The 15,564-nt window shown below is 44.4% G+C and overlaps 1 protein-coding gene and 2 non-coding genes across 3 annotated transcripts; 1 reads left to right on the top strand and 2 right to left on the bottom strand.

Moving 5' to 3' along the window:
- Nucleotides 1–3,530: 3,530 nt before the first annotated feature.
- Nucleotides 3,531–7,895, bottom strand: LOC140428451 (pancreatic progenitor cell differentiation and proliferation factor-like). Its single transcript, XM_072514926.1, has 5 exons — nt 7,717–7,895; nt 6,467–6,555; nt 4,988–5,074; nt 4,135–4,234; nt 3,531–3,801 (listed from the first exon to the last, which is right to left on the bottom strand). The coding sequence occupies exons 2-5, from the start codon at nt 6,519–6,521 to the stop codon at nt 3,723–3,725; spliced, it is 321 nt and encodes a 106-aa protein (XP_072371027.1). The 5' UTR covers nt 6,522–6,555; nt 7,717–7,895; the 3' UTR covers nt 3,531–3,722.
- Nucleotides 7,896–8,077: 182 nt separating this feature from the next.
- Nucleotides 8,078–8,149, top strand: trnae-cuc (transfer RNA glutamic acid (anticodon CUC)). The gene has a single exon. It is a non-coding gene; the product is annotated as a tRNA-Glu (tRNA).
- A 272-nt stretch (nt 8,150–8,421) lies between these two features.
- trnae-cuc (transfer RNA glutamic acid (anticodon CUC)) lies at nt 8,422–8,493 on the bottom strand. Its single transcript has one exon. It is a non-coding gene; the product is annotated as a tRNA-Glu (tRNA).
- Nucleotides 8,494–15,564: the final 7,071 nt, after the last annotated feature.

The raw sequence follows: 15,564 nt of genomic DNA, 5'->3' as shown, positions 1-15,564 counted from the left end.
GCCTGGGGGCGCTGGTGACGGCACCGCTGCCGCTCTCGCCGACAAGGTACACCACGAGCCTGGTGGTGGCGGCAACGCTAAAGATCTGGGGCAGTGGAGACGGCACAGGGGTGCAACGGGAGCCTCGGTGTGGTCCCCGATTAGAGACAACCATCGGTTTGTCCCAGGAAGGATGGACGGGGGGTTTCAGAGCTGGCATCGGGCAGGGATTAGAAGAATGGGGGACCTGTTCATTGACGGGACGTTTGCGAGCTTAGGGGCGCTGGAGGAGAAGTTTGGGCTACCCCCGGGAAACGCTTTCAGGTACATGCAAATGAGGGCGTTCGTGAGGCGGCAGGTGAGAGAATTTCCGCTACTCCCGGCACAGGGGATTCAAGATAGGGTGATTTCGGGGGTATGGGTCGGAGAGGGCAAGGTGTCGCCGATATACCAGGAGATGAAAGAAGAGGGGGAGGCTTTGGTAGAAGAGCTGAAGGGTAAATGGGAAGAGGAGTTGGAGGAGATTGAGGATGGGCTATGGGCTGATGCCCTAAAGTAGGGTTAATTCCTCTTCCTCGTGTGCCAGGCTTAGCCTGATACAATTTAAGATGGTTCATAGAGCACATATGAGGGGGGCGAGGCGGAGTAGGTTCTTTGGGGTGGAGGACAGATGCGGGAGGTGCTCACGAAGTCCGGCGAACCATGTCCATATGTTTTGGTCATGCCCGGCACTGGAGGGGAGTTGCGGGAACAGTATCTAAGGTGGTGAAAGTCCGGGTCAAGCCAAGCTGGGGGCTAGCATTATTTGGAGTGGACGAGCCGGGAGTGCGGGAAGCTAAAGGGAGGCCGGCATTCTGGCCTTTGCGTCCCTCGTAGCCCGTCGAAGGATCTTGCTACTGTGGAAGGAGGCGAAGCCCCCCAGCGTGGAGGCCTGGCTAAATGATATGGCAGGGTTTATCACGTTGGAAAGGATAACGTTTGCCTTGAGGGGGTCTGCGCAGGGGTTCTACAGGCGGTGGCAACCGTTCCTAGACCATCTCGCAGAGTATTAGATGAAGGTCGAACAGCAGCAGCAGCCCAGGTGGTTGGGGGGGGGGGGGGAACATCGTTCGTGTGTGTGTGTGTGTGTGTGTGTGGGGGGGGGGGCATTTGAGCAAGAAAAAAAAAAACATGATCCGGAAACTGACATGTACGGGAAGAATCCAATGTACAAAGTTTTGTATCTTATTGACTTGCCATGTTCATGGCTTGCCACGCAAGTTCTTATTCTTTTCTTTGTTTGGGGGGGGGGGGGTGTTTGCAAGGTGGAAAATACTGTTATTGAAAAATTCTTAATAAAAACATATTTAAAAAAATATAGGGAGAAGTCCACGGAGGAATTATAGAACATTGGGCCGAATGGCCTCCTTCTGCACTTCGAGACTGCACCGATACACTAAGCCCTCACTTCCACCCTATCCCCATAACACGTCCTAACCTTTTTGATCACAAAGGACAATTTTTCATGGCCAATCCACCTATCCTGCACATCTTTGGACTGAGGGGGGAAACCGGGGACCCCTACAGACACAAGAACGTGCAGACTCTTCACAGACCTGACCCATGGGGGAATTAAACCTAGGACCCTGGTGCTGTGAAGCCACAGTGCTATCCTCTTGTGCTACCCAATCCACTTGTGCTACCATGCTGAACATGGAGAACAAGGATGAGAACTTAGTCTGGCAACCACTGGGGTGATACGGGTAGCAGAGTTTGACAGTTTCAAGTTTAGTGGAGAATGTGGGAGACCAGCCAAGACTGTGCTGAAGTAGTTAAATCTAGAGGTAACAAAGTTTTCAGTAGATGAGCTGATACAAGGGCAATGTTGAAATTGGTGATCTTAATGATGGTGTGAATACATGTTCAGATACTCAACTTGGGACATATGACATCAAATGTTACAAAGTTAAAGAAACCAAAGTGATACTTTGGATACACTGGATACAATTAATAAGGGAACCAGGCAAAAGCAGTTCCACCCAGCTGGATGATAGAAGAACGTTGGAGGGTAGTGCGGTTAACCATGTCAAAGGCTTCCAATGGGAAGAGGCAAAGTTTACCTTTGTCACAGACAAAGAATGTCATTTGTGACTTAGCCATTTCAGTACTGTTGGGAGCACGCGGGAGAGGGGGGGGGGGGGGGGGGGGGGTGAGTAGTTTTTGTACTAAAAATGCCATGTGGCTTTTACTAATTTATTCAACATTTTAAGTAAAGTGATAAAAGGATAAACCTGGTCCAGAAACCTCACTGAAACAACCAGAATACTTAGCCCTAATATACATTGCCACAGAATATTATGCTGCATGTTCCTGCAGTTAAGTGTTGCTGAAGGCGGTCAAAACTTCTCAAGCCTCCAACGGAGTGGCTTCTGGTACTCCTCACACTGACCTGGCAACAAATAGCAGGCAGAGCATTGTGCTCATTGAGATGGAAAAATCAGGGGCTATGCTTCATCCACCATAAAAAGCATTGAGACAGCAGCTAAATATTAATGCTGCTGTGCCCTCTGAAATTGCACATGTACAACAATTAGGAAAATAGCATCAGGGACAAGCAGATTGTGTATAAGCAGTGGTTCCTCTAAAGCAAATGTGCAGCAATCTTGAAGAGATTAATGTAACAAATGGGCTACGTACTGCAAAGGGAAATCTGAAGTAACATCACTGGTATCAAGCCACTATCCAGATGGACAGAACTGTGGAATACAGGCAAAGAACCAACATCTTACCATTGACTAAACATCAGAGACCCAGTGGACAGCACTCCAAATGGAATCTCTGCAGGGCATGAAGCAGCAAGTGGCTACATTCTAAAGTGGATGAGGGACAACCAAGAGTCCAATTACAGGCACCAGTTTGTTTATGGGTCACATCAAATACCATAATCTGTAATGATTGGAAGATCACTTTCCTATTTCAGACTTGTTCAATCCACTTGACATCATCTGGTCAGCTGCCTCATTGTTCCTTGCCCAAGTTAAATATTCCCCGATTTCCAAAATCTAGCCCCACATCACAAAAACCTTAGAGTCAATCAAAGTTGTGTGCCAACTCTTTTATTAGGTGCATTAGCCAATCACCTACCCACAGACTACAGCATCAGTAGCAGCCCTGTCTTGCACATCTAATGGTTCTCCTGCAGCTCACCTGGAGCACTTTAGACCTTACTGGATGATCAGGGTGAACCCAGTGTTATCACTCCCTAGCTTTATTCTACCTTTTCTGCATTGGCAGGTATAGACTGCTTGACACTCTGGTCTCTTTCAAAATTTTATTTTAAACAACTTATGTTTTCTTAAAAAAGCAACCAGTCATAAGAGTAGCCATATTGTTGAGAAACTTACTAACCATGTTCTAGCCTCATGAGGTATGGTACCATTACAGGCTTGGAGGGCCAAAAGGCCTGTTCCTGTGCTGTATTGTTCTGTTAGCAAGCAACTCAGTTCATCTAGAATTTGTTGATTGTTTGGCAAGGTGCCAGCAAAAGAAAAAAGTGAACTTAAAAACAGATAGGCTGCTTAAGTATTTCATTTATTAGATGTTCAAAGAATGCCAAATGGACATACACTTGCAACAATCCCCCAATGATTTAAAAACAAGGATTTATTAAAAAAGCATGACTAGAAACTAAAGCAGCCTTTATTTTAAAGATTAATATTTTAGAACGCCTGAAATTCCTAACGTCATCTTCAGAAGCCAAATCATTAAGATGAAGGTTTGCTGGGCTCACTGGCATGTCGTTTCCTCACCATCTCTTGAGGCAGGATACAGTTTATCTTGCCACTGAAAAAAATATTGCAGTATTTCTGTTATATACATGTAACATACTGTAACAAATTGATTAGGATTTCTTATTCTTTATTAGACAGTTTATACTTGGTTTATTAAACAGTGTTCCATTATCATTCAATCTGTTAAGAGGTCATTTGTTCCTCGTGCCACAAGCGTGCTAAACACTGGTTTATCTATTTTAACTATGACCAAGTCCAATGTGTTATGGATGTATACCTACATTCGCACATAATATTTACTTTCAAAAATCACTATGAAGTTACCTTGAGGTGAAGCCAAACAACAAAGTTCTATTCATGATCACACTGTGCAAATATACCTTACCTCTCAGAGGACTCCGACAGGGTTGTCATTACTGGATGGTTCTGAGTTTTCCCAAAGAAAAAACTGATCCACCATTGGCCCGCTGTAGACTTTGGTAATCCTGCAAATACAAAGGACAACCAATGGAACCTGCCATGTTCTTGATATAGACCAAACAATATGTCCATAAAAGAACAGGCTTTGTTGGAAGCTATGCCAAGTTTGGTTAATGACAGTGCACTAGTTACAATATTTTATAGACTTTACAGCAATAATACATGCCACATACAAGTTTAGACAAGCTTGCTTCCATGGCACAGGCTCAAGTAAAATGAGCACTGACCTGGTCTCGGGAGTACATTTCTGGATATGCAGGCTTATAATTCATGCAGCACAAGTTAACACAAATGCCCCCCCTCCTCCCATTACTAGATGATGTTTAACCACTCGTGTCCTTCAGTGAGAAACAGGAGATGCAAGTCTACGTATCAATCCAACATAACACCTGGACTGCAAACTTATTATAAACACCCAGACTGCAAACTTATTATAAACACCCATTCTAAAATGTAGCATGCTCCAAATATACTCCTGCTCCCAGAAACTGTCAGATTTGCTAAAATACATTGGAGCATAGATTTAACTAGTCCAATGCTCCAATAAATTTTAATTTCCAACTTTCAATCACAATTATAAATATGAAATTGACACATGCACAGCAAGGCTACATTTTCTAACGTCTGATTAACATATGACCACTTTGCACTATTGGTAGCATAATAATGTGTATTATTTGCAAATGGTTTCATTTATCAGAGATTGTCACAAGGACAAGGGCATGTACACACCAAGTGTTCATACAAAATCCTCTTACCTGGATGGTGTGGTTGGTGTGGAATCACTTCTCCAACGTGCTCAGAGCTACCACATGAACTATTACTGGAAGCAGAACCAAGGCGCCCTGGAATTAAAAATTTGTGCAAATCATACATAGTTTTTCTGCACACTGCTCCGGTAATTCAATTCCCAACCTGTAATATGGTAATTACCATAATGAATTACCATATTACAGGTTGGGCATTGAATTACCATATTACAGGTTGGGCATTGAATTACCATATTACAGGTTGGGCATTGAATTACCATATTACAGGTTGGGCATTGAATTACCATATTACAGGTTGGGCATTGAATTACCATATTACAGGTTGGGCATTGAATTACCATATTACAGGTTGGGCATTGAATTACCATATTACAGGTTGGGCATTGAATTACCATATTACAGGTTGGGCATTGAATTACCATATTACAGGTTGGGCATTGAATTACCATATTACAGGTTGGGCATTGAATGCTATGATAATCTATGAATTCAATTCCCAACCTGTAATATGGTAATTCAATTCCCAACCTGTAATATGGTAATTCAATTCCCAACCTGTAATATGGTAATTCAATTCCCAACCTGTAATATGGTAATTCAATTCTCAACCTGTAATATGGTAATTCAATTCCCAACCTGTAATATGTTGAAAACATGTTTTTCAACAAGCATGTATTCCTTCCTGGGGCAAAACACCATCCTTAAAAAGGGTCCATGAGTATAAAACACAATACAGAAAATGAGAAAGTGATCAACAGGTCAGCTTAGGCACTTCAGGATTTCCACAGCCATGGACCTTCTGGAGGGGTTTAAGGGGCCTTTGACGGAGCCATTATTTCAGTACAGTTTTCAAATTAAGGGTGACATTCCAGAAACATTAGCTCTGTTCTCTTTACAGTCAGAACAGCTGAGATGTTCCAGTATTTTCCATTTGTTTCAGATTCTAGCATCTACAGTAATTGGTTTTCATCAAAAACAACAAAAATAGTGTACATACTTGGAAAGATTACCCCCTTGTTAACACAAGAAATTTCAATGGGAAAAAGCACACTCAAATGTAACCACTAATCAGTTTCCAAACTTTTCTTGTAGGGTGACACTAAACAAGACTCTCAGAAGTCACTTTACCCTAGAGGTCTTAATGATTAAAAAGCAATTTAAAAAAAAGAGTTCAGCAAGAACAGGCTAAAATATCCCCTTGAACCCGTTTGAAACACATGCCTTGTGCATGGCTGTGATTTATATCCAGCTGCCAAAGCAAAAAATTGTTAACATTAAAAGCATTTTCTCGTTGCTGTTTATAGAACAGAATAACCTCAAATTTTACTGCAAGCAAGTTGTTATTCGGGTTTACAGCTGCTTCTGTTGGAAAAGAGCCCAAGTTGCAAGCCAGCCAATCAATCGTCGAATCAGTAATTTAATAGTACTTCAAATCTTAAAAGCTAATTTTCCAGTAGAATTACTTACTCCTGTAATAGTCATGAGTTGCTGCAAGGGAGCCAGTTGAAGGAATGGATGCCATTGCAATTTTTCAAACTACTATCTGGATGTCAACCCTGAAATAGCAACAGGAAACAAAGTACATTTAGGTGGATAGATTAGCATTCTAACAGGAAAGTCAACAGGTTAAGAAGCCCACAGCCGGAATTGGTCACATACCAGAACATATTGTAGGTCACCTTTATTAATAAAGAATTTTCTAAAGAGGCAATCTGACCTTCATACCAGTCTGCATTTTCTAGTAACAGGGTTTTGTCTTTTACATAGTCTAAAAGCTTCAGAACATTCAGCATAATTATGGCAAGTAACAAGTTTCAGAATATTCAGCATAATTATGACAAGTAACCGTGACAAATTTGTACCAAATATGGAGATGTTTGTACACTGAAAGGAGTTTAAATTAAAATATGTAAGACAGTTTTCAACCAGGTTATATTTGCACTCTTCTCTTCAACCCATTATACCTGAACAGTTGCCTTAAAATAGCAGGCTTGCTTAACAGTTAAGTGTTACAACGGGTCAAGGACCCAAATTATCTAGGATTAAGCTCAATTATTGAGTCAGCTGCAACAAGGTTTATTCAGAGAATGGAGGGAGAAAAACTGGCACTGAGGATTAATTGCAGTGAAAAGTTAACATACACTCTGATGGGACACGGGCATGAAAAAAGTTTATTTTTAAAAATCCTCAAGCTACTGATCAAGAAATCACCTCAAATTCAGCTGCAGATGTGAGCACAAAAGCCTGCAAGTTATTAACAGATTATTGGCCCAAGTAGCACTTCCATGAATCCTGGAGGCTGTCCAGCATCATTCAGAGTATAAAATTACTAGAAAGAGTGGAACCTACTTTCAGTCGAGTCACTACCAAATTAAAAAGATACCCGTGGTCACCAAAAGTGTTTGAACTGTCCCAAACTAGTGTAGAATGGTTATAACACAAGGGTGCACATTAGGAGAGTGGCACATTAGGGGAACAGCTGTCACCCTGCCCAAGGCTGAGGGAGGCTGGAAAAATAAAATTAAAAGTTGCTGAGTGGGTGGGTGCGAGGGGGAGGCAACTCATTCCAAACAGTGGAACGGGGGACCGCGCCCGCTGGCCTGACAAGAGGGGCCCCGAAGGCTGCCAAGGGTTCGGGGTACCGTTAGCCGCCGACCGAGGGTCCGCCAGCCCCGGCAGGACCCTCTCCCCCATCACTATCCCGCCGCCACACATACCTTTCAACACCAAATAGGAACCCAAGCGTGGTGACTGAAGAAAGTAAACGCTAGGTCACAGGGCCCATTTGAAACAAGCGCGGCGGCACAAAACACTCTTGCGAAGTCGCCCCCAAGATAAACACCAACGGCTATGGAGAAGATTCACCTAGCGCCTGTCGCTCCGCCCGCCTTTATATAGAGTCGGCTGACCCCGCCCTGGCGCGTCGGACAAAAGGCCATCATGACGCCCGGCCAATAGGCGATGGCCGCCGGTGGCTCCGCCCACCGCTTGCTCACGTCCCTCCCCCACCCATTAACAATCTGACGGCATCACGCTAAACAACCCTCCAGTAAATGGTAGCTCGCTAATCCGTCAGGTTCCCTGGTGGTCTAGTGGTTAGGATTCGGCGCTCTCACCGCCGCGGCCCGGGTTCGATTCCCGGTCAGGGAATGAGCGTTTTGTTTCTTAATTTCCAATCATTTATTTATTTAATTTATTTAATTTTATACACGTGCCAGGTGCGTTCCAGTAAAACGGTGAAAACAGCACATCATTGCAGATTCTGGCAGCCTGAAAGAAAAAGGATAATAAATCAGCTCTCTGAAGCAAAGTCCGCATCGATGAAGCAATGTTTTAATTGTTTCGCTGCCTTTTTTGGATTTGAGTGGGCAATCGCGCAAATTGTCAGAGCTTTGAAAGGAAACAATATTAAAAAAGTGACGTTCCCTGACCGGGAATCGAACCCGGGCCGCGGCGGTGAGAGCGCCGAATCCTAACCACTAGACCACCAGGGAGCTCTGAATGCAGCATGATAATGTTCATATTTGAGTGCTTCAAATCAAAGTTTCAATAGTCTATTGTGTTTTATATTTATTTTTTATTTTCTTACGGAAATTCATTTCCAGTACATTACTCATTCATTTAAAATATTGCACATCAATTAATAATAGCAATTGAAATAAAGAAAATTACCCTATTCGATCTGTAATAAAATACATGTTAAGCTCTTGCAATGTATTGAAATAACCAGTCAAGACTTTAGCCAACCACGCAGCATCCTTTTGACCTGTAGTATATATTTTTGTGATTGTTTGGGAAATTTGGCATTCTTCCGTCTGTCCTGATGAGTGCAAGAAGAAAAGCTTCAGCAACATGTCCGCCTTTTCAGCAATGGTTATGACCATTCCTTTGTCCCACACATTCCTCGACCAGCCGATGATGATATCAACATTATCATCCAGTGTTTCAAAATAAAACAGATTGCGCTGAAAGCAGTGGGTCCTGTAGCCTCTATGGAGACAGAAACACCTCCCCTTTCGACCTGACCAATCCCCCCCAACCCGAACCTCCACCTCCCCCGACCCACACCCCTCTCGACCCGACCCAAACCCACAACCTCTCCCCGCCAGCCCAATGCACTTCCTTGATGCGACCATCAATTCACTCAAGGACTCGTGTCGGAGTAAAACAGTGGTTTTAGTTAACTGTCAACTTGGCCTGCCTGCGACTGGTACATACTGAGGACAGTTCCACAGGCCAGCTACTCTTATACTCCTTCAAAGGGGCGGAGCCATGGGCGGAACCCGTACATGTTCCAACATCCTCCAACATCTCCCCCTGTGGGTGAAGCCATACAATGGCCCACAGATAAAACCCACAGTGTTAATAACATAGAACATAACTGGTGAATTAACTGTATTTACATTCACCACACTCCTCTTTCGGACTCTCTCCCTCCAGTCCGACCCCTCTCTCCTGGACTGACCACCACTCCCCTCCAGTTCGATCCCCACCCCTCCAGGTATGACAAATCTAACCCCTCCTTGACTACTTCCCCCCTCCATTAGTACCGCCCCTCCCCCCCCCATTCCAGACAGACCACCCACTCCAGTCCAAACCCTCCACCTTCCCAGACTGACCCCCTTCCATTTCAAACCCCCTCACGGACTGATTTCCCCCTGGTCTGACCCCAGCACCCACAACTGATCTTTTCCTTCGCTCTGAGCCCCCTCTCACAGACTGACCCGTCCCTCCCAGGCTGACCCCCCCTCGAGTCTGGCCCCTCCCCCTGAACTGACCCACTACTCTCCAGACTGGCCGCCCCCCAGCCTCACCACCCCCTCCCCCACCCCGGACCCAACCTCGCTCCCCCCGACCGATCACCCACCGCCCAACCTCCCTCCCTCCGGCATAACCCTTCCCCACCTTGCATCCAACTGGCCACTCCTCCCCAACCGCCCCCACTCTCTGACTTGACCCAAGCAACGCTGTGTCGTCGTCCCCCCCGTCTTCAGTCCGACCCAACTCCTTCCGGCCCCCCCCATCCAGTCCTGACTTACTTACCTATTGGGCTGCACAGTAGCACAGTGGTTAGCAATGTTCCTTCACAGCGCCAGAGTCCCAGGTTTGATTCCCGCTTGGATCACTGTCTGTGTCGAGTCTTCACATTCTCCCTGTGTCTGTGTGGGTTTCCTCTGGGTGCTCCGGTTTCCTCCCACAAGTTCCAAAATACGTACTGTTAGGTAATTTGGACATTCTGAATTCTCCCTCAGTGTACCCAAACATTGCAGTGTTAATGTAAGCCTACTTGTGACAATAAAGATTATTATTATTTTAATTGTTGCTTTAAACATCATCCTTCCAGCAGATAGTGCCCCGGTTATTGGGTGAGGAAGGTTGTGCAAGCCAAGGCCTTTGAAATTACAATCTGGATATGTCTGTCAAGGCTGGAAAGCTGCCAAAGATTGCACTGTGAGGAAGTTACGAATCATAATGTCCTAAAGCGATATTGTTGCAGCACCAGAATTTCAGATTAATAGCAAACAGTTATTTTATGAAATAACCAGAAATTACTCACTCTGCCTGGAACTAAAGTTTGCAATACGGAATGCCAGGAATATGTTTGCACTTCTAAAAACTGTTTTACTTTTATGGTCATTTTTTGCTTCAACTTTTCTAATTTCTTGGCCAGGTGCAATGATCTTGGCACTACACAGAGTTGACTTGAAAAGCTGATCAGCTCGTGCCACTTTAAGATGCATTATTTTTGCCAAAGTTTGTTTGCACTATGGTATAAGCAAAACATGGCCTTGAGATTTTGAGGCAGTGTTATCTGCTGATGTTAAGCAATGTAGGGAGTAACTTTTCCTAAACACTTTTCCCAATGACGCACCAGCTCCAGTTGTTAAACAGATGTTTAAGGGGGGATCCAAGATAGGGTAGTGTCTAGAGGATGGGTGGGGGAGGAAAGTGTCTCGGATATTTACAAGGAGCTCATGGGGGCAGGGGTGACGCAGACCAAGGAGCTGAACATAAATGGGAGGAGGAGTTGGGAGGGGAGATTGAGGAAGGCCTGTGGGCAGACGTGCTGAGTAGGGTCAATGGGACTGCAACATGTGCCAGGCGTGGCCTGGTTCAATTTAAGGTCGTCCATCGGGCCCACATGACAGTGTCCCGGATGAGCAGACTCTTCGGCATAGTGGACAGGTGTGTAAAGTGTCTGAGAGAACCGGCAGAGCATGTCCACATGTTTTGGGCTTGTCCAAAACTTAGGAGATACTGGCAAGGGTTCAAGGTCGTCATGTCTAGAGTACTGAACACGAGGGTGGCAATGAGTCCAGAGGTGGCGATTTTTGGGGCTTCAGAGGCCCCGGAAGTTAGCTTGGAGGGACTCAAAGCCCCTGAAGTTGGAAGCCTGGCTGTCAGACATGGCGAGTTCCCTGGGCTTAGAGAAAATCAAGATCGCCTTGACAGGGTCGTTGTTAGGGTTCGCCCGGAGGTGGCAACCATTCGTTGACTTCTTTGCAGATAATTAATCGTCAGCAGGGGTTGGGGGGGGGGAGTTAGGGGAATGTAGTATAGGGGGTCAATTAGGCAGATCTGGGTGGGGCGGGCTACGACAATTGCACTATGTACTTTGTTTACTGTACAGTCCTTTTGTTTTCTCGTTCTGTAATTGTACTGTTTACAATGCCAAAAAATACCGCATTAAAATTGTTTATTAAAAAAAAACAGATGTTTAAGGAACAAGGGGAGCAAAAGTTTTGTCATTTTGATTCATAAAAGGAGTACAACTCTATTCATTTACAATATATTTCCAAAGATATTAAGCAATGATTAGCAAAATTGCTTGATTTCAGTGAAGCATACATTTTTTTAAATTCCTTTCTCAGAGATACAAAGCCAGAGCTCAGAGTGGACAAGGGAAAACCCCTGATCCAGCCCCTTGCCTGCTCCAAAAACCAATTCAAATTGAATCCAGTTCATGGTCCCCACAAGAGAGACATACCAGATCCAGGCATTTCACCTGACCTCATGCTTATCTTAGCCAAAAGGCTGAGAAGCGATGATGCATACAACAAACCCCAAAAATCGCCACCTCTGGACTCATTGCCACCCTCGTGTTCAGTACTCTAGATTTTTTTTTAACATGTAATTAGTCATTCAATTAATTCCTTCATAGTTTCTCAGCTGTTAGATCAACTGTCATACTTAGTTATTGCAATGCACAGTGGTTCAGAGACCTCTCATGGCACAACTCTAAAACTGCTGGGACATTCACGTCATTTTCTATTTGTAACTAAAAGACAGCTGAAACAATGATAGGGAGAATCACTTGAATTAGAGGAGGTAATGCAGTGCTCAAGACACCGACTAATAGTCTGGGGACATAGTTTTGAATCCTAACATGGCAGCTGGTGAAATTGAAATTCAGTTAATGAAAAGCTAGTCTTGATAATAGTGATTAGGAAGCTGCCATTGATTGGTATAAAACCCCATCAGGTTCACTAATTTCCTGTAGGGAAGGAAATCTGCTGTCCTTAACTGGTCTGGCCTACATGTGACAATGAACCCTCCAAAATGTTTTTTTTATCAAATCGCTAGAAAGAGGAACGAAAATGGATGGAACACCTGGCATTGACCTAATACCAGAGACGACAATGGGAAACCCAATCTGTCAATGCTGAAAAGTGCTCATTACTGACATTACTTACTTATGCCCAGATCTGTCCCACAGACTATCAAGCAACAGTTTGACATAGTCACATTTATGGAATTTTACCTTTACAGACAATGTCCCTGACATCACCATCCCTAGGTATGTCCTGTAGGTCCACCATTCCTAAAGGATATAACTGCTAGACTGGATCTGCAGCAGGTGGTGAGGGAACCAACAAGAGGGAAAAAGCTACTTGGCCTTGTCCTCACCAATATATCTGTTGCAGATGCATATGTCAGTGTTAATCAGAGTGGCAACAGCATAGTCCTTGTGGAGATGAAGTCCTGGCTTCACATTGAGGATACCCTCCATCATGTTGTGTGGAACTATCACCGTTGTCATGCGAGTGTCCCTTTAAGAAATGTTTGTATTATCACATGGCTTCAGTGATATCATTGTGTGGGTGGAGCTGGGCTGTGGCTCTGGGTTTTACTTCCGCTTTGAGCTGGAGCTGGGCTATGGCTCTGAGTTTTACTTTCGGTTTGAGCTGGTTGTGGCTCCGAGTTATACTTGCGGTTTACACTGTTGGTAGCTGGATTCAGAAAAAGAAGACTTAGTCGCTCTGTCTCTCTCTGTATGTTAAAAGGTGTCCAGATCGTTGATAATTTAAAAGTGATAACTGTTTTCTGAAAAGAATTCAAACCTACTGTTTTGTTAAAAGGGTTTTCCTGGTTTTATTGGATGTTGTTATCAAGTTGAAACAGCAGAAAGGGAAGTTATTATGGATTATATATAGAGAGAGAACTGTAGCTGTGTGGGGAATGTATGTTTGTAGCTGATAAAAAATGCCTACTGAATTCGGAGAATAAACTTTGTTTTGTTTAAAATGTTTAATGCTTTCTGTTGAATAACATCTGAAAGGTAGGTCATTAAGCTCCTCATAATCAAAATCTATAAACAGTAGTGGGTCAGGTGAACTCCATGATATACTTTGGAGTTTTCTAAATCCTGGCCCATAACACCGTGCTAAATGGGATAGAATTTGAATAGATCTAGCAACTCAAAACTGGGCATCCATGAGGCAGTATAGGCTATCCACAGCACAGATCTATATAAAATCACAATCTGAAACTTCATGAGCCTGTCATATCCCCCCCCCCCCCCCCCCCGCCCCCCCGCCCCCCACTCTACCATTGCCATAAAACCAGAGGATCAACCCTGGTTTAATGAAGAGTGCAGGAGGTGTCAACCTGGTGAAGCTACATCAGTGCAAAAGAAGAACAATCTTCAGCCAAAAGTGCTGAGTGGATGATCCATCTCAGCATCCTCTAGAGGTCCCCAGCATCACAAAAGCTAGTCTTCAGCCAATTCGATTCACTCCACATGATATCAAGAAATGGTTGTAGGCACTGGACACTACAGAGACCATGAGCCTTGATAGCATTACAGCAATAGTACTACAGACTTGTGCTCCAGAACTAGCTGTGCCATTAACAATGCTGTTCCAGTATAGCTACAACCCAGCAATGTGGAAAATTGCCCAAGTGTGTCCTGTCCATAAAAGGCAAAACCAATCCAGCCAATTACAGGGCCATCAGTCTACTTTTGATCATCAGAAAAATGATGGAAGGGGTCATTAACAGTGCCACCAAGCAGCACTTACTCAGCAATAACCTGCTCACTGACATTCAATTTGGATGTTGCCAGGGCCACTTGAGTTCAGCTCTTTTGACCATGTTTGAACTAAGACTGCAATGAGATCAAGAGTTCAGCGACTCAAGAGGTGAGGTGAGAGTGACTGCCCTTGACATCAAGGCAGCATTTGACCGTGTATGGCATCAAGGAACCCTAGAAAAACTGGATTCAATGGGACTCAGCAGGAATGCCCTTAGCTGGTTAGGGTCCTACCTAGCATGAAGAAAGATGATTGTGGTTGTTGGAAGTCAATCAACTCAGTCCAGATGATATCCTAGGTCCTACCATCTTCAGCTGTTTCATCAATGACCAAATGCAGCACGACCTGGACAACATCAGGCTTGAGATGGTAAGTGGTAAGTAACATAGATACCACACAACCAGGCAATGATCTTCTCCAACAAGAGAGAATCCCAGCATCCCCCCTTGTTGAATCCCCAAATATCAATATCCTGGAGTTACTATTAGTCAGAAACTGGGTACTGGATCAGCCATATAAATACTGTGACTATAAGAGCAGGCCAGAGTCTGGGAATTCTTTGGAGAGTAACTCACTTCTTGACTCCCCAGAGTCTGTCCACCACCTACAAAGGACAAATCAGGTGTGTGATGGAATACTCCCCACTTGCCTAAACAAGTACAGCACCAATGACAGTCAAGAAGCTCGACACCATCCAGGGGAAAGCAGCCCACTTTGCCACCCCTTCCACAAACTTCAACATCCATTCCCTCCAACATCCATGCACAGTGTTAGTAGTATGCACCATCTCCAAGATGCACTGCAGGAATTCACAAAGGCTCCTTCCGAACCCTGACCTTTGCCACCTAAAAGGACAAGGGCAGCAGATGCATGGGAACACCAGCACCACCAGCAACACCCCCTCCAAGCTGTACATCATCCTGACTTGAAACTCTATTGCCATTCCTTCCCTGTCGCTGGGTCAAACCCATGGAACTCACTCCCTAACTCTATTGTGGGTGCATCTACACCACATGGACTCGAGTGGTTCAAAAAGCTAGCTCACCACCTTCTCAAGGGCAATTAGGAATGGATAGAAAATGCTGCCTTAGCCAGCAATGCCCGGGTCCTATGAAAAAGAATTTAAAAAAATGATAAAATAACAACACTGTCATCCTAATTCTCTGACTCATGTTCCAGTCTCGTGAGGCAGAGTCACTGAAAAAATCTACAATGTCCTCCTCAATGGTATCGGAATATAGCAATAAGTGA

The sequence above is a fragment of the Scyliorhinus torazame genome, chromosome 8 (genome assembly GCF_047496885.1).
Source record: "Scyliorhinus torazame isolate Kashiwa2021f chromosome 8, sScyTor2.1, whole genome shotgun sequence".
In the NCBI taxonomy this organism is placed as follows: domain Eukaryota; kingdom Metazoa; phylum Chordata; class Chondrichthyes; order Carcharhiniformes; family Scyliorhinidae; genus Scyliorhinus; species Scyliorhinus torazame.
This window is presented reverse-complemented; position numbering and strand designations above follow the sequence as displayed.

Bases quoted from the DNA above. Each gene is read 5' to 3' on its own strand.
- LOC140428451 (XM_072514926.1), bottom strand. From the start codon at position 6,521: ATGGCATCCATTCCTTCAACTGGCTCCCTTGCAGCAACTCATGACTAT. The intron at 4,235-4,987 runs GTAAGAGGATTT...TTGTATTTGCAG, and splicing joins ACACCAACCACACCATCCAG to GATTACCAAAGTCTACAGCG. The intron at 3,802-4,134 runs GTAAGGTATATT...TATTTTTTTCAG, and splicing joins CTGTCGGAGTCCTCTGAGAG to TGGCAAGATAAACTGTATCC.